The following is a 20,041-nucleotide window of genomic DNA, read 5'->3' on the forward strand; positions in this document are numbered from 1 at the left end:
GTATGGACTTAGGTGGCTTTTGTATTCATATATTCAATTGCTTACCTATAGATGATGTATTTAATGAGTTATCGTGTACCTAAATCGTCATTTTACCGAGAAAATGAACATTGAAATAATGGCCGTTGAAGTTTAAAGTGGTCACATTTTGCACTTTGATCGAAGCTCACAGGAGAATGCGACAGTTCTCGTTTTTCTACCTTACATTGCGTAAACATCGGGTAAACCCACAGCCCTTTGAGAAGTTTTGGCGAAATCTATTCATATCTTGATGTTTAAATCGGGGGAAAGAACTTGAAAAAAATCACATTTTATCAGCTAAAACGGAGCCATTTGACCGCTAGGTTTTTGTGAAATCAGTGTTTCCGTGGTGCTTCCGTAAGATGCGCCGCGCATGCAGATAAGCATTGCGTATGCGTAGCGTATCTGTGCGTTAACAAATTGCGAGACTACAAAACGCAATGCGTTGTTGCGCGCGTGTACCCCGATGGTACAACAAAGATTTTCTTTCCTTTTAAATTGCAGAAACGAGTGAAATAGTGAAATAAAATCCATAAAATAGAGCAGTTGGAGTTTACCAATCTGGATTTTCTTTCCTTGTATTTACAAAAAACATTCAAAAAAGCTGAATTTCGCGAAAGAAATAATGTCTAGAGTACACAGCCACGTTAACAAGACAAGATCAAAGCTTACCACTTATGCATAAGAACGAAGCAGGCCTTACTAAAATGGCAACTTTCATTACATATTGACATCCCTCGTACCATCATATAATATGAAATTATTTTTTTCGGCAGGTCAACAGAGCGATGTTGACATAATCTGATGGAAATGGTATCGTGTGGCTTTAATGTAGTTAGGTGGCATGGGTGGGAGCATGACCTGTATCAATATACTGCATTAGTGGGATTATTACTACACTGCAACATGGCTACACCAAAGTCCAAACAGAAAAATCCACAACCTTTATACTGCAATAATGACCACTATTTTATGGCTCTCGACACATATTATCAACACACACGACATCAGGAAACTCTTGCAAAATGGATAGAGGAAGAATTTGAATCCTATGTAGTAAAAGTTTTATCTGAAAAGTTTGGTGATAAACTTGACGATCAACCATTGCGTGTGCTTGGTGTGGGCAGCAGTGAAGGTAAGGCGACATGGATCTTTACCTAGCTGGGGGGTTTACACCCCAGCTAGGTACTGTAATACTCTCCGATTCTTCTTTCTTCTTCTTCTGGCAACAAACTTCGAAATGCTTCTCCTCCTACATGTTACACCCTACAATTACGTAACTTGCACATATGTACCGCCTATATCCAGTGCCCATATGGTGCAAACAGAATTGGGATCAAAGGTCATTAAAAGGGCATTTTCGGTATATAACCAAATATCTTCAAAATGCTTCTTCTGCCACATATTACATAGCACAATGACATCACTTACACATGTGCATCGGCTTTACCCAGTGCCCATACCTTGCACACAGAATTGGGGTCAAAGGTCATTAAGGGGTAAAATCTTACAATTGCATTATCTGGACATCTGTAAGGAGTATGGGGCTCAAACTCGATACAATAAATCTCATGACCAGGGGAACATTTTGCGGGGGTCAGGTCAAAGGTCATGCAGAGGTCAAATTTTAGAAACGCATTTCCTGGACATCTGTAAGGGGTACGGGGCTCAAACTTGGTGACAACAAACTTAATGATTAGGGGAACATGTTGGAACACTTTGCAGGGGTCAGGTCAAAGGTAATCTGGGGTCAAATCTTTATAACTTCATTTTCTGGATATCTGCAAGGGGTATGGGGCTCAAACTCAGTGACAACAAATCTCATGACCAGGGGAACATTTTGCAGGGGTCAGGTCAAAGGTCATGTAGAGGTCAAATTTTCTAAATGCATTTTCTGGACATCTGTTAGGGGTACGGGGCTCAAACTCCACAACAACAAACTTACTGACCTGGGGAACATTTTGGAACACTGTGCAAGGGTCATGTCAAAGGTCATCTGGGGTCAAATCGTAGAATTATATTTTCTGGATATCTGTAAGAGGTACGGGGCTCAAACATGGTGACAACAAACCTCAAGACCAGGGGAACATTATGGAACATCATGCATAGGTCAGGTCAAAGGTCATCTGGGGTCAAATCTTAGAATTGAATTTTTTGGACATCTGTTAGGGGTACGGGACTCAAACTCGGTGAAAACAAACCCCATGACCAGGGGAGCATTTTTGGAACATTTTGTAGGGGTCAGATACCTCCACAACACCAACATGCCCCAGCTAGGTTTGTGGTCTATGACCACCATTTGCCACTAGTTTATTTATCTATTTTATTAGACTTCATCACTGGCATTAAAATCAGGAAAGAGAATGAAAGCAAGAAAGAAAGGGGGGAGAGAGAGAGAGAGAGAGAGAGAGAGGTCTTACCGAACCGTTAAAGTGAGGACATCTGTAGGATTTTCACCGTCAAAGTAGGGAACAAATGAAAAGTGGGGACACTTCTAAGGTGAGCTTCATAAATGCATTATAGGAGCTGTTGCAACGTGGGGACTATAGTAGCCCCCTACCCCCCGGTACTACGGTCGTTATCCTGTCAGCGAGTGAGAGAGTACAAATGCAAGATTTAGGAGATATGACAGTTGAAATAAAATGTGGGGACGAGAATAATTTGACCCCCCCACAACACACGCCCCCACTTTATTTTTAGAGGAGGGGGGAGAGAATGGATAACAACTACATTCAGTTCGTAATACAGGCCCTATTGGGCCGGTATATGGGGCCAGGCGCGTTGCGGTGACGTGGATGTTGCATGATGAGGTGACGTGGATGTTGCATGCAAGATCGACAAAATGTGTGCGCATCGCATCACTCCTCCGTACCGCGCTCTTCATCAGCACCAATGGAGATTAGCCATGGGTATAGGCGTAGATCACGGGTGATCGGGGATAAATCAACCCAATATATTGATAGGGGGAATATCAGGGATGAAAGTCCATTTTTGACAAAATGTCTGAATAAGCCTGAAAAATGACCAGAATGGTCCTAAAACGGGCTGGAAATAAATGAAATTGCGTACATCTGGACAACAAAAAACCTGGCCCGGATGGTCCAAGCAATCATCCCCTGTGTTGACACCTGTATGTGGGTTTCCGACCAAATTAACCTCATATTTAGCAATTCAAACCTAAAATGTGCCAATTTTTATGCGCTTTGCGCGAATTTATTCCAGTTTTGTACCATATTTCACCAGTAATATGGTACAATTTTTCGCGCTTCGTGCGCATTTTTACCATAAACTTATTTTTTCACCAAAAGTTGCTAGATTCACTATACTTATAATAGTAATATTTTCCAACCTCATCCCCCAATGTTAAAAAGTAATCTACCCCACTGGCCATAGAGTCGACATAAATGTTGTGACAAACTTTACAATTTGTATCTGCCTTTTGGTCTATTTTAGACCCAACATTAACCCCATTTTGGAACATTTAGTATTTTAATTTTATCTTTCTTCTTCCTCCGTCCCCTTCTCTTTTCTTTTTGTCTTACTCCCGTCGCCTCCTTCGACCCCCCCCCCATCGCTTCCCCTCTTTTCACCCCTCCCTCCGTCACTCCCTCACTTTCCCCTGGCTTTAAATGGAAATTTTTAAATTTTTAAATTAAAATTCATGAAATAGAAAAACACAGATAAACTATACCTGGCAGCTACGACACGTAGTTATGCGTAATCGAAAATAGCTGGTTCTATTTTGGAAAAATCTTCTGAACTTGACATCACAGATAGTAAAAACTATTCTTTTCCTGAATCCCTTTAACTTAAGGAAGAGTTTGCATTAATCTTTTATGAAAATTGACCTTGGACCAAAACATGTCATTGGTTAATATATTACCCCATACCAAATTTAAAATTATTCCTTTAAGTCCTTTAACGGGGTTAATTGGTTAACATATAGTAGGAAGGCCACAATAACAAGTCCTATGATTTAGAGATTTAGAGAGGCCACGTAGCGATTTTGAAGTTTTCGTCCAACATTTTTGGACAAAGCTTCTCATGGTGTTAAAATGTATCTGCACACTCTGATCTTTTAATTTTTCGTTGCCTTATAATAGTAGATATTAAAGTACTTAATATACCAACAGTTCACATACATAAAGGTGCTTTAATATAAATGTGCAATGGAAGGTGTTTTTTTCAGAAACAGCAGATGTACATACACCAATACCATACATATATCAGACATATCTAATTGCATTCTAAATAAGGAGAATGTCCTTTGACCTTCTGATATCAAATAATTTTGATTTTTTGAAATTTGCGATACACATTTTATGGCAAATGATTAAAAATTGATATTTTTGATATTTAACAGTCCTCGACGTCAACTTTATAAATCTAATGATATGTACTAAGTGTATGTAGCTGGGATGAAAAGCAGACGATCAAATAAAAAAAATTGACCTTTCGTATTGAAGACATGGATTTTCCCCCAAACACAAGAAATGTGATCGTCGGCCTTTCATCCCAGCTACATACAATTTAAGTAAATATCATTAGATTTAGAAAGTTAACTTCGAAGACTGTTAAATATCAAAAATTTCAAAAAAATTTGTCATAAAATTTGTATTATATCGCGAATTAAAAAAAAAAATCAAAATTTGTTGATATCAGAAGGACATTCCTCGTATTCAGAATTCAATTCGGTATGTTTGATGTGCTCTCATGTCCCACAAAATACTGTCCAAACGTTCATATCAGAGCCCTTTCGTTTAATTGTGTATTGCTTGTATATTTTGAATAGTAGTTCTTTGACAACTAAAAATAGAGTGGATTTGAATATGTACGTGTACACTATATATTACATATATATTACAACCAAACAATTTCACAAGCTAGAGACCCTATTATTATTATGGAAAATATTATGATATTATAATCAAAAGCTGAGATATGATGGTAGAGGCAGCTGAGAACATGTTGTGTAACCCAACATTTGAACTTTTCTGTAAACATTGGTAAAACGATTTGTGTTTGCTGGTTTTAAGGTTACAACTTAAAGTCATTATTTCAGGCTCCAGCTGTGCATGCATTCTTATTTCAATTTACTCAAGTGTGTTATCATACCCCATACTGTTAAACTAGAATTCAGTTTAAAATTCAATTTCACAATTCTCAATGAGAAACACACATCTATTCTTACTAGTGTTGACATGTTGCATTTGAGGTGTACATCGAATGATGTTAATAATTTTTTGAACTCTTTGGATGTCCCAAAATTGTCTGAAATTAATAGAACATGTCTTGAAGAACCCCTTACTAAGGGAGTGTTCATAAATACTTTGGTGGGGGGCTGGAATTTTTTTTCATGTCGAAAATTTCTTCGTGAACCCAAAACTTTTGACCCCCTCTTAATGGACCTAAAACTTCTTTGACCCCCCTCAATATTAGGTTCAAAACTATTTTGACCCCCCCCTCATTTTAATGTACCATTCTACATCAAAGGACAGAGGATGTGCAATGAAATACGTGAAATTGTGGAAATGTTTTATCATTTTGTAAAGTATAGCTCATAAGTATGTTTATGCAACCCAGTATTAAAAACATCCATTTATGATTGGAATCAATGGCAATGGAAGCATTGAAATTTAGGGGGTCGGGGGACGAGTATATTTTGTTCTGGTTTTACTGGAACTTGGGGGGGGGGGGCAAAATAAAATTTCGGGGGCACAGTTGACAAAAAAAATTGCAGTTGCAAATACATATACCGGCTTTGTTTTTTAGAGAGACTGTATTTGACCATTTCATGTATTTGAGCTTCCAAAAAAGACTTTATTGGGACGATGTGTGCGCACAAATTTTGTATTTTACACTATTTTGTATGACAATGCCTCTGTTATTACAATGTGCGCACACAGTGTGCAAACGTTTGGTATTTTACACTATTTTGGCCCATGATCGGGTTGAATTTGGGTGGAAAACGGGCCCCTTGCCCCTTTTCTTTTCCTTTGCCCTCCAGATTTCATGTTTCATTTTTTGATAGGGGAACTTTTTCTTTCATCTTTGTCATAGGGGCACTTCCCCCCTTGCCCCCCTGGCTACGCTACTGCCGAAATGGTGTGTTTTGGTATTTGATGGGCCAATTCGTGTGATCGCGAAGCACATAAATGTGCAATTTTACCCTGTTTGGGCCCAAAACACGGTGCTTTTCGATGTGCTAAAAAAGTTGCATAGGGCAATTATTGATTTTTTTTTCTCCTACTAGAATTTTAGGGGGATGCCCCCATGGAAAAATTAGGGGGTGGAAACGTGTACCCCGGTTCTCCAAGTAACATGATTAAGTTGTATATATTTAGTGATAATAAATTAATAATCTGTACTGCATAAAACATATGAATTGTAAAACACTAAAGATTTAAAAAATTAAGTTATAAACAACAAGACAATTTTGAACACTTTATACTTATATATCTTTGACTATTGAATGACTTGTCAAAATACATACAAGACCTGATAAAATACCCTTATCTGGGATGAACTTTTGTTCTGGTTTTACTGGAACATTTGTGCGCGTAGCGTGCAAAAAAAATTCAGGCTATTTTATATTTTTTGCTTCAGGACTAATGTTGCTAAAGTTTTTACACCCCCCCCCCCTCTACGTGCCCAAAAACTTGTTAACCCCCTGTTCATACACCCAAAACTTTTTAACCCCCTATTCAGAACTCCTAAAATTTTATGACCCCCTACATATTTTCCAGCCCCCCTACCAAAGTATTTATGAACACTCCCTAAAACTGAAGTTTTCCACACAATATCTTCCATGAATTTAAACCATGCCCCTGGTTTGGATGGTCTTCATAAAGAATTTTACATTGTTTTCTGGATTGACATTGGTGACATGCTAATGAATCCATTCATTTTTTTCTTTTGAAGAGGAGATTTTCTTATATCAGAGGATTGTTACACTTCTGTCCTGAAAAGATAAAGACCCACTTAATATAAGAAATAGGCCTATTTCATTACTCACAGTTGATTACAAAAGCATTGCCAAAACTATGGCAAATCGGTTGAAAAAATGTATGGTGATCAGTCCGGTTTCTTAAAGGAAATCTGTACCATAAACTAATCAATGGCTATATAGTTGCAGTAATAATAAAAACGACAAACAGTAAAAGTCCCAAGCTTATATACGTCCAAATAAAGGAGAAATTCTTAATTCCTTACGACGATCAGCGGTCAGTTTGCAATCCATGGTGGCTGCCATATTGATACCCGATGTATTTTTTATTACGCTGTAACGGTACCCCGATTTTGAAACCAGCGAAATCCGTGCCACAAGCCTCGTCTCTCGTGAACTTTGGTGACACGAAGCGAATACTAACAAAGTTCAGATTCAACATTCGTTCAAAAGAAAACGCGACAATTTTTACCCATAAAACTACAGAAGAACATAAAAAAATGTATTTTAAGTAATATTTATGATCAACAATGTCTTTTAAGAACGAAAAGTGTAAAAACAGCACTAAAAACCAAAATTCGCTGTGGGGGTCGCGAATGCCACACAGCAACACACGCTCGCCGTGGGTCTGTGTGAAAGGTTACACTACCGCTTGTGGCAGAAAGGATTCGCAAGCAGCTATCATGGCGGCTTCCTTGAATCGCAGAAACGAAGGATTAAAAGTGCTTTTTCTTTGTTAGGAATATTCCGAAATTCATATAGACCGTCTGGTATGTTTCATTTAGCTGGAGAGCCAGGAATACATCCCTTATTGGTAAAATGTTTTTTATAAATTTATCTGAAATGGTGGTAATGATCAGGTAAAAGTTCATTCTTATGCCTTGGTTAGGGTTCAGGCGGGGTCCAAATAATTGACCCATTCACTTTTGCCATGTCACAAAAAATTACATGGGTTACGCATTTATTGGAAATTCTTACACAACTCAAGAACACCCAAATTTCAGATTATCTTAGATCGTGGCATTATTTTAGGGATATGGCATTGCTTAATAATAGTAGTAGGCCACTGTGGCACATGTCATCGCCCCGATATCTTCATGGCAGAAATTGCCATGGTAGGTTGAACCCACAGCCACGCATGGCCATTTTGTTCCGACCTTTAAGACGCATAATGAGCCGAGGGACATCCCGACTAAGGCTACTGTCAATACCTCGGTAATTGACTTCTCTAGTGTGTAAGTGAGCTTGTATACGCCATGTGAGCGGGTGCTCACACTGGGGTGTGTGTGACCTCTGTGTGGGGGGTGAACATGTATACGCCATGTGAGTGAGTGCTCACATCAGAAAATCATACTATTTTTGTCAGTTTATGAGTTCAAGACGCACGCTTCTTTCTCAAGACGCAAGCTAACGACTATCATATCCGTTGAACATATATGTTCAAGTGCAAGGAACCAGATCTGGTTTCTTTATACGAAATCATTTACGGGAGATATTCATCATTTTCTACCCCGGTATCCAAAGATTTATCGTCTGAATATCTATCGTGCATAACACATTTACGTGTATCGATTCCGGGTATTCATTTCAATGTATCTGGCTGTATAATGTAATTATTAACCGGGCGATGTCGGTGTGTGTGGATGGCCACTGTCAATACATTATATGCTAGAACGGTTTCCTACTTACTGTGTGGGGGTGCACTCGCCCATGTATTTTCTATGCAAAAACAGCTCCATGCACTAAATCCAAGCCCTGATAAATGGCAACAGTACTTGTTGTGGCCCAATTTATAGGCCTAAAGCGGGTTGTTTCAAGAAATTCCTTATTCCACAAGAAAACAATAACCAAATTCTTTCCTGATTGGTCAGTAAAATAGAGAGGACCTTCCTTTATCAAGTTATCAACTTTTAAAAATTAATGAGATGAGAACAACAACAGATTGAAGTGACACCATTCTGTGCATCAGGTGTTAAAACGCAATTATCTCCGAATTTGGATTGATTCAGACAAGCAAACTTACATACTCATAAAATTTAACTATTTTTGAAAACAAAATGTGCAGTATGTTAAGAAATTAAAGAATTTTTAAGCCTACCAAAACCCATCTCAAATTATGCACTTCTGACTACCATGTCCATTTCATATGCTATCCATCATCATGGCTTCCATGCACACAGTGTATTGCTCAATGTAGTAAAGATAACCTTTGAATTGGAGCAAATTTCTTAAAATTGGTAGTGATTAATGTTACCAAACTTATGCCATGATGAAATATAATCATTTTGAAGATAAAATGTGCAGACCTTAAAAGATTGAACAATGTTTAAGACTACCGCTATTCATGTGAAATAATGCACTTATTGTTCATCTCCTCTACGGAGTTATTTTCCATGGCAGCCATCTACATGGTGTCCCAAAAAAAAAGAGGCCCCTCATTGCGCCCTCTTTTTTCCTATTTCTGAAAAGTTGATCAAATATATTTTGGTATGTGAAGAAACCTTAAGTCGTTAGCTTTAATAAACCAAAACAATTATATCAATCGGCTCACAACTTTTGAAGATATGCTCTTTTAAAGAAATGTACCCATTTTTCACTCTGTCCACGGAGAAGGTTCGCCTACTTCAAAGATTGAAAAGGAGTACACATACCATGCATGAATATCAAACATTCCTCAATGATAACTTTATAAAATAACTTTATTTATGGAATGGGCTTTACCGGTGGGTTTATGGGCAATGGATTTTGTTAGTAGTGCATTAATTTGTGGGTAACACGGATGCCGAATGGGACTTCTTTTGCTTTACTTGCAATTACTTATTTTTGCTTAGATATTTATGCCTTTTTGTTTTATCTTGTTTAATACTTTGTTGTTTCTTGCTTTCTTTCTTTTTTTATTTGCAACATAAGTCATTTCTCTTTTTAGGATAAAAGGATAAAAGGTAGCCCTAAAAGGCTGTTTGGTTTGTCTTTGGTTCTTCTGAAGTGAGTTTACTGTGCTGCTCTGCCCTCTACCTGGTTGCCTCCTTGGCGAATACAGGTTTCAGCCCTGGTCCTCATTGCATCAATTGCGTTGTGTACCATCCTTGTGCGCTGGATACTTGCGAATGCATTCAGTAATACGTTTGCGAAGATCTTGGATTTTGCCACAAAGGAAAAAAAATCACGTTGTTTGAGATCTGGTGATCGTGCAAGCCACTCCACAGCATGAGCCATCCCATCCACTCTGTTTGATATCCGTGGACAGAGTGAAAAATTGGTACTTTTATTCAAAAGGGTATATCTTCAAAAGTTGTGAGTCGATTGAAATAATTGTTTTGGTTTATTAAAGCTAACGATTAACGGTTTCTTTACATACCAAAATATATTTAATCAACTTTTCAGAAATAGGAGAAAAAGAAGGCGCAAAGAGGGGACTCTTTTTTTTGGGACACCCTGTATGATCATGCTTGAGGTTGCGCACAAACAAACCATGGGTTTTGAGGCCTTATATTTTTTGTTATCGTTTAAATTTAATTTTCAGGATGATCTTATTTCATGTTGTTATGAGCAAATATTATGTTCCAGATAACGCTAGTTAATAAATATATTAAGAAAAAGTACCTTAAAATTGCACTTTCTGTTAGTATTCCTTTTTGGACTTAAACTTTTTAACATGTTCTAGCAGCCCTATAATAATAAAATCGTGACACTCGAAAGGCCAGATCTCTGGAATGAAATGTCCGATTAAGATTATTTAAACCCCGGGGATTTAAACGCCAAAATGTTTCTTTCATCAATTCCCAGCCAATACGTTAGGTCTGAATCAATTTAAAAGTACTTCAATTTTTAGTGGACATGCCTAATAGTAGTAATGAGGAGGCTATATGGATTGGGAGTGGGAAAATATTCACTCTCGTAATTTTTCTTGTACCATCATGACTATTTAGACACAATTAAGAGCATTTTTTTCATCGGGCTATTGCCCTTAATATTTAAGTTCCTTCATAAAATTGGGAGAAAGGATTCACTTCTATGTTCTTTATGCTATAAATATCCTGTAACTATTTTACATAATGTGAAAAAGTAAATCCCATTTGGCAGGCTTTTCAAAATTTTATTGATTGCATTTTGACAACAATTTCAGCCAGATTGATGTAATGTTTGATGAACCCTTTTTGACATACTTATTTTTATGCTACAATTTTTTATTTACAAAATAATGTAAATTCCAAATTGTTTCTCCTTCGTTTGGTGATCTTAACCCATAACAACAACAAAATGGCAGCAGATAGCCATCGGATCACCATCCGATGGTTATCTGCTGGCATTGTATGAGTTATTTGGAAGCTATCAGCAATCATCGGCTACCCGATGTCTTCCTGATAGCTTCTTCCCCATCATCAGCAAGGCATCGGCTAGGCTAGCTTGCTGATGTGCAATTTTCCTATAAGGCCAAGCCATATGGCCGGAGTATAATATATCCTCATGTAAAGGATGTCTGCAAATGATTAAAACCACATGTCAGTAGTATTAAGTGTGTAAATTGTTGCACATATGTACATAGCTATACTTCACACTAGCTGTTGTCAGGAACAGCTGTTTCACACTAGCTGTTTTGTTATCTAAACAGCTATAGTGCTAAGTGAAGGCTTGCACTAACTGTACCTAATCTACATAACTACAATTTGCAGGCGTAACAACAGAAATGAAGGCTATAATAATCAAACAGCTAGTGAAGGCTGTTACTGAACAGCTATGAAGGCTATTACTGAACAGCTAGTGAAGGCTGTTATTGAACAGCTAGTGAAGGTTTATTGAACAGCTAGTGAAGGCTGTTGTTGAACAGCTAGTGAAGGCTGTCATTAGCTGTACCTAATTTGCATAATTCGCTATTTTGAAGACTAATTAGTACATTAATTACAGGTACTATGTGAAGGCTAAATTAGCTGTTCAAAGAAGGCTTTAAGCTAGGCCTTCATTTAAGGGTGTAACTGATATAGTCACACATTGCAAGATTTGCATAGAAAACTGAATAGTGTGTGTATATTTTTGTGATGGAATTCTTGTGTGGCGTTATGTGCATGAGAGCATGTTTTGCAACATGAATATAATAATAAATTTGATTGTTTCCTCAAAAAGTGTTCCTATTTTGAGTCGGAATAAATGGTCAGATTTGAATTTCAAAACTGTGTCAAATTTTGGCAGGGGCAGCAACCCAGCAGATGGCCAGCGGATGGCAACTAATTCGCATGTGAAATAGCCATCGGATGACTATCGGCTGGTTATTAGGAAAATGCACATCAGCAAGCCATCAGGAATTAAACCAGCAAGCCAGCTGATGGCTAGCGGATGGCAACTAATTTGCATGTGAAATAGCCATCGGATGACTATCGGCTGGTTATTAGGAAGCCATCAGGAAATGCACCATCAGCAAGCCATCAGGAATGAAACCAGCAAGCCAGCGGATGGCAACTAATTTGCATGTGAAATAGCCATCGGATGACTATCGGCTGGTGTATGTATCCGATAACCATCGGATGGCCAACTGCTGGCTATCCGCAGTACACAGTTTTTTTGCTATGGGAAATCCTTTATCATTATCAAACCTGCGATTGAACATAGCATTGCTCTGAAACAAAAGGGAAACTATCTCAACACTTCCGTAAATGGAGTATTGATTTTTGATTTAACTATTTGGTTGTAAGCACTGATTGTTAATCACCATTTACATACTCTTCCTGAACATGTAATTTGAGTATGCCCACATTTTTGTGGTGGCAAGCACATCTTTTATATGTCCACATGGTTCAATCTGATCATGTTTGGTCACAGAACTTTTGTTTTTGTTTGATGTGTTCTTTTGTGATATGATTGATGTTTAATGATTTATGTATGCTTGTTCCGATTTTTTTTCAATCATGTATCTGTTGTTTGCCTTTTTTCAATACATTAGGAAATGAATTTGGAGAATACCTTCTGTTAATAAAATACTATGCTGACCTCACGCTCCAGTAATTTCAGATGATTGAGCTCAGTAATACATCAAAGAATGTCTTCCAATTCATGAAAACAAATAGATAATCAGCTTATCGGATTAAAAGCTTGATGCATTTCAATTGCAAGGCCCATTACTTATACACCAACAACAACATAGGCCTACAGGTGTAATTATTATAATGTAGCATGTGCACACATTATCATGTTGTGGATGGTGAATCAAGCTGGTCCCTACACATTCCCAAATGAATGCAGTGACCAGCCGGTGTTCACTCATGATGGACGGACTGATCATTATGTATGATGCAAACTCATAGGTGCTGTGCGTTTGGCAATTTAGGAGGGGGTGGGTTCAAAATGACCCCATAGGATTATACGGGGGTCAAAATTTCAAATTGCTCAAATACCCCTTTCAAATATATCAAATTATTTACATAAATAAATAAATAAATAAACAAATAAATAAATAAACGACAAAAAATTGAACAAATTGTAGCGTAGCATTAAAATCATAAATATAACCATTGCTGGCAGGCGGATTCGAACCAACGATATTGACATTACCAGTCTGATGCTCTACCACTGAGCTATGGCAGCATCTAGTGATGTGGGTCGAGTTTTTAGCGTATACAGTGTTTGTCTGTGATAATGCCGCCTATTTATTTGATAATGTTCTAACCTATATTTTCTTTAGAGCAGGGACAAATATTTCCCCTTTTATCCAATTTGACCGCTAAATAAGAATCTACTTCTTTTATTACTGATTTAATTCCGCGATTTGTTCCATTAAGCAATATCAAAGATAAATGTCACACATCTCACAACAGATATTTAGCAGGGCTGTAAACTTTTTGGAATTGCTTGGCGTGAGACAGAGCCGTACCGGGATTAGTCGACTACAATGTTCATTTTGTCCCATGATTATTTGAGCCATGGCGTGAGATTTACTACCTAGGAGTGAGATTATGAAACTAGGAGTGAGATTTCTGAAACATCGTACGACTGCCAAGCAAGATCGGTATAAAATATACAGAAATAAATTAAATCACTCCTCAGGAAAGCCAAAAAAAAGTTAGTTCACAAAATAAACTAAATAAATACAGAAATAATATGAGGAACACCTGCAAAATACTTAAAAATATACTGAATAAAAACAAAAGTTCAAACTTCACCACCAAATTTCGTGATAATAATAAAGTATACACAGATCCAAATGACATTGCAAATGGCTTCAATAATTACTTTGTTAACATGGGTCCAAATTTGGCTTCATCAATTGAATGTATTCCAGGTATTGATTACTCGCATTATCTGTCGAAGAGTAAACTCAGTCATTACAACAGCATGTTTTTTACACCTATCACTGAGCACGAAATCCTAAAAATAATCAATGGATTGGACTCCAACAAAAGTCCAGGGTATGATTGACTTGGTTCATTTATAATAAAACAAAAGTGGCTCCAATGATAGTAAAACCACTTCAGATAATTTTTAACAAGTCTTTTTGTACTGGTAAAATACCTGACAGTTTTAAAGTAGTGAAGGTAATTCCTCTGTATAAGAAGGATGATAATGAATTGTTTTCGAATTATCGCCCAGTATCTGTTTTACCAATTTTCTCAAAGATTCTGGAACGACTTGTTTTTAACAGGTGCATGTCATATTTAGATCATCATCGCATTTTATACAAACGTCAGTATGGTTTTAGAAACAACCACAGCACATATGGCAGTGATTGACTTGGTTAACAAAATTACTGAAGTTGTTGACAAGGACAATTTTACAGCAGATGTCTTATTAGATTTATCAAAAGCATTTGATACTATAGACCATACAATATTGCTTGATAAACTCTATCACTATGGTTTTAGAGGTATTACACACAAATGGTTTGAAGATTATTTGAGTAATAGAAAACAATATGTTTATTATAATGTGTTCCATCTCAACAGCAAAATCTTACTTGCGGTGTGCCACAAGGTTCAATACTGGGTGCACTGCTTTTCATTATATACATTAACGATATTCACTTAATTACTGAGTCACTTGATGTGATTTCATTTGCTGATGACACCAATTTATTTTACTCTCGCAATCAGTTTAATGTTATTGAGGAGGTCTTCAAGAAAGAGCTTATTAATGTGAATAGATGGTTCCAGGTAAATAAATTATCTGTCAATGCTAAAAAAAACTAATTATATGTTACTCGGTACCAAGAAGAACAGAAAACCCGAGTACAATTTGCAACTGTTTCTTGATTCTGACAGGCACTCTACAGTAAGAATACCGCTTGAAAAAGTGCCAAGCACTAAGTTTCTAGGTCTACAAATTGACCAGAATATCACTGGGAAAGAATATATTGATAATATTGTAAAAACATGTTCAAGAAATGTCGGTATCATTAATAAATTAAAAAACGTCCTCCCACATGAGGCGTTATATACATTGTATTGCTCTTTGATATTACCATATATCAATTATGGTATTTTAGCTTGGGGATGTGCATGTTCATCATACATAAATGATCTTTTTAAAATTCAAAAGAGGGCACTTCGTATTATAAGTGCAAGTGATTATAGAAGTAGCACTAATCCCTTACTGATTAGGTATAATACTTTAAGTGTCAGGGATATGTATACATTTGAACTTGGTTTATTTATGTACAAACATGATAATGGACTTTTACCGAGTGTTTTTGATGATTTGTTTGTAAAACAGTCTAAGATCCATGACTTAAACATCAGATATAAAGATCGTCTGAGGCTTCCATTTATCAAAAGAGCTTTCTGTGAAAAATCTATTAAATATGCAGCTACTAAGTTATGGAATAATGTTGATAACAGCATTAAAAGTTCATCATCGATTAATCAATTCCGCCATGTATTTAAAAAACATCTTATGCAAAGTTATTATTATTCTAATTGTATATGATTTATATGACCACATTGGATATTTATATTTTATATTACTTATTTGTGTTGTGCATTTTCTTATTTACTATTGTTTACTGTTATTTTTCATTGGAATGACAATCTGCTGCCATGTCAAATGATGAATTAACCAATCAAGGGATCACAGACTTTCACTGTGATTCCTTCACTCTCACTTGTATTATGATATTGTATGTATCCTATGTTTTTTGCTATTTGATGAGTGAAAAAAATAAATGAATGAATGAATGAATGAATGAATGAATGAATTATACTACCTTGGCGTGAGACCGTGAGAAAGTGACACAATGAGTTGACAGCCCTGTATTTAGTTGGCTTAGTGGTCTTGCACAGTGCTTTTTTACCGGGAGGTACCGAGATCGATTCCCACCTCTGTCTGCAATTTTTTTTCAAGACTGGGAAATAATAACCTGACATTCGCCGCTGACATTCGTACTGCAGAAGCGGAGATATAACTTGTTAAACTTTGCTCCTTCCGTAAAAGGGTACATTATTTTGGCACTACATTTTTTTTCCACATTGCTGGTATTAAATATCAAATGGTCATAATTGGCGGTCACTTCAAATCATCCCCAACTGAACGAGGTTCAGGAATGTCCTCTCATTGTTAATTGTTGGTTAACCCACCACTTGAACAGGATTTAGCCAAAGCAAACAAAGACTTAAGCTTTTTACTAATGCTATACATAAGTATAAGCTTATTATCCTCTTCAACAATAGGATTGAAGATTGGTGTTTGACTGGACTAAGATGAGAAACATGTCGGACAAATATTAGGGACATATGAATACAACCTCTATGCATATTTTGCACTGTAACTCGAAATACAATTTGCCGACTTAACGAGCGGTTTGAGATGGATGGTCACATTATGTGCTAGTGTCATTGGTTATTCAGCGCGGGAATTTTGAATATCGCGTGTTGAGAGCCGACTGTTTTTATTCGTTTTTATGGTCAATATGAGTATGTTTTAAATAGCACAATGTGATTCGTGCTTGATAATTATTTTTCTAACATATAAGGCATAATGTTATGATTGCCGGAGTCCCTCTTTAAAAGGCAATAAGGTGTGTAAATGCAGTATTTCCTCTGAATAGGAAAGACTCTCTACATCGAACCATGGATGCTGGTGGTTCGAATTAAGCCCGATCCTGACTCCACTTCGCAGCGCGATGCGATGATGCGATGTTTTTCAAACATCTCAGCATCGCGCGATGAAATTAAAATGTACATGTGGAGTCAGTATCGGGCAAACCCAATTCCAAATGAAAAACATAATGACAAAAAAAGCATTGTAACCGTGATCCCCGGGCGTGATCCAAAATCCACTTTGAGCTAGCAAACAGATGGAGTATGGTCACTGAAAAGTTCAGACGGGGAAAATCTATCAATTGTGCATAAATTATTACACATGTTTTATGTAATAGCAAAAGTACGACGGGCAAATAGACTATAGAGATGTCTAGGCTTTGTTGGATTGTCATGTATCTTGGTGGATGTGCACTCCAGCTATTCAAAAATTAAACACATATATAAAAGTCTTGCTTTCATAAGTGTTCTGTTCTTTGTGGGGCGCTCAATAAATAATACCTGTAATGTAAAGTAATGTAATATGAGCAGGGTTATAGGTCAAGGTCATCAGAGGTTAGCTGGATGTAGACAACAGTATAGTTATCAAACTTGGTTGACCTGATCACCCTTGAGCGCTAAACAATGTCTGAGGTAAACTGAGAATTGAAGTTTCCCTAATGATTGGGTATATATCTCAGAACTAAAAAAGCTAATATATTTCTTTCCCAATAGGTAATCTAGAAACTTTACAGCTGGAGAAACTGAAAACCAAATTCTCGCGAATATCTACAACCATCATTGAACCAAACACAAAGCTCTCCAAATATCAAGAAATGGTACGTCAGAAAAGCAGCGACATTACGGGGATTGAATACATTTGGCACAACCAAACCTTCCAAGAGTTTGTGACATCTATGGAAGCAGGGCAGAAGTATCATTTCATCACCATTGTCCATGCCATGTATTATTTGGGTGAAGTAGAAGAAACAGTCCAAACGTTCTATGAGTTATTGGAACCTGGCGGGATGATCTTCATGGTAATACAAGCAGGTAGGTAAGACAATTGTAATACTCAAGTTTGTTTTGGGTAGGGACGTGTCTACAAGAGTTTGAAAGTGGGACATTTATAATTATTGAAGAGATTCATCAGGAATACAGTTATCAGATATCAAAGTTTTCATAGTAAAAATTCCAAGAAAAAACTCACGTTTTCCATACAGTTTCGGCAATCCTATCTGTTGCCTTTCTCAATGGTTTCTGTTTTGTTGGATGGTATGACGTCATCGGAAGATGATGACGCCCTCAGGATCAATTGGTCATAGACGTGACTCAGTTGGAAGGCCCCTCGTGACTGAGTCACGTCTATGACCAATTGATCCTGAGGGCGTCATCATCTTCCGATGACGTCATACCATCCAACAAGGGATCTATTGGCATATACCATTGAGAAAGGCAACAGATAGGATTGCCGAAACTGTATGGAAAACGTGAGTTTTTTCTGAATTTTTACTATGAAAACTTTGATATATGGGACATTTATATATAAAAAAATCGCCAAAACCCTGGCCCAAATTTTATCAAAATTGTTAAATGTTGTGCAATTTTGGCTCAAGATTCACAAAATTTGGTCAATTAGTGACAAATTTGAAGATAATAAAGACCATCTATATTCCAGTTTTCACCCAAAAAAGGTTCATCCTAATTATTCCAGAAGGATGAGAATGAGACCAATTTTCCAGGCGTATCCATTTCAGCGGCACGTCAACGGCCCGAGATAAATAAAGCTTAGATTTCGGCAGAGTATGAGTACCATCATATCACCATACATGTAAACAAAATGTCAAAAAAAGTCTCTACCTAATTGGGTGGTCATAACTCTGAACATACTTTCATAAAAGCAGTATAAGTTCTTCTTTCTGTCGTAGACTACTATGGGATATCATTGCTTTGGAAGACATTCCCACAGCTAGCAGTGGAACAGCAGACTCCAGCAACTACTACTGAACCACAGAAGATAAAGACAAACTGTCTTATCACCTCCACAGATGTCAAATCTGTTCTCAGCAAGTACCAGATGGCTTATACTCAATCGTCTTACACAGTATCATCAGATCTAACCACATGTTTCACCCAAGATGAGATGACACCTGTCACCAAGCTTCTACTTGATTTCATCACTATGACAGTGGATTTTCTGGAATCAGTATCAGATGAAACCGTTAATCAAGTCATGGACCTTATCAAACGTAATACACGTGTCAAGAAAGGTGATCAAGGTGGTGATAAATATTACTTTGATAATAAAGGTGATATTCTAGTAATATCAAAGTAGTTAATACCTAAGATCTGACCCAAACTAACCAAAGTGGGCAATAATGAAATTGAGATATAGGTGTAAATAAGGGGCAGGAATACAATAAAAGGTAATAATTGGAATTCCAGGTAAAAACCACATGTGCCTGCTAACGGTCAAAATTTTTTTATTTCATGAGGTGAAAGGGCTTTGGTAGTAGGTTACAAAAAGTCACATCAAAAATTCCTCCGAAGACTGTTGCCATAGCAACGGCAGATTTTATGATTTTGGCGATTTTTGCTTATTTTGGGGTGAAAAAAAGGAAAATATGTACTTTTCTGAATTGCTCCTGAAAATTATTAAACTTTCTGGCAACACTGGCTTTACAGGTCAAATAGCCCCAGATATATTTTTAAATCAAATTTGGAAGGGGCAATGTCTGCCCAAGTACCAACAAAGAGGAAATAATTCTGGGTGCTCAAGCAAAATTAGTTTTTAGACTTCAAAGATAGGGTAACAAATGCATTTTTTCAAAAGTGCTAAATTGGCAATGTTGTCCAGCCCTAAAATGGCACATAGGGAAATATTATTGAAGATAAAGATAGTACTTTATGGTGGTAAGGTTGCTTTTTAATGTGACCTCGAATTTACAGTCAGGAGCAATTCAGAAAAGTACACATTTTCCCTTATTTTCACCCCAACATAAGCAAAAATCGCCAAAGTCATAAAATCTGCCATTGCTATGGCAACAAGCTCCGGAAGAATTTTTGATGTGACTTT

At 37.0% G+C, this 20,041-nt stretch overlaps 1 protein-coding gene across 1 annotated transcript; it reads left to right on the forward strand.

The window, feature by feature from the left end:
- Positions 1-927: 927 nt before the first annotated feature.
- LOC140167692 (histamine N-methyltransferase B-like) lies at positions 928-19,300 on the forward strand. The gene is made up of 3 exons (XM_072190990.1): positions 928-1,156; positions 17,701-18,018; positions 18,894-19,300. Exons 1-3 carry the CDS (start codon positions 928-930, stop codon positions 19,298-19,300), a joined length of 954 nt encoding a protein of 317 aa, XP_072047091.1.
- Positions 19,301-20,041: the final 741 nt, after the last annotated feature.

Source organism: Amphiura filiformis, chromosome 13 (assembly GCF_039555335.1).
Source record: "Amphiura filiformis chromosome 13, Afil_fr2py, whole genome shotgun sequence".
Classification (NCBI taxonomy): domain Eukaryota; kingdom Metazoa; phylum Echinodermata; class Ophiuroidea; order Amphilepidida; family Amphiuridae; genus Amphiura; species Amphiura filiformis.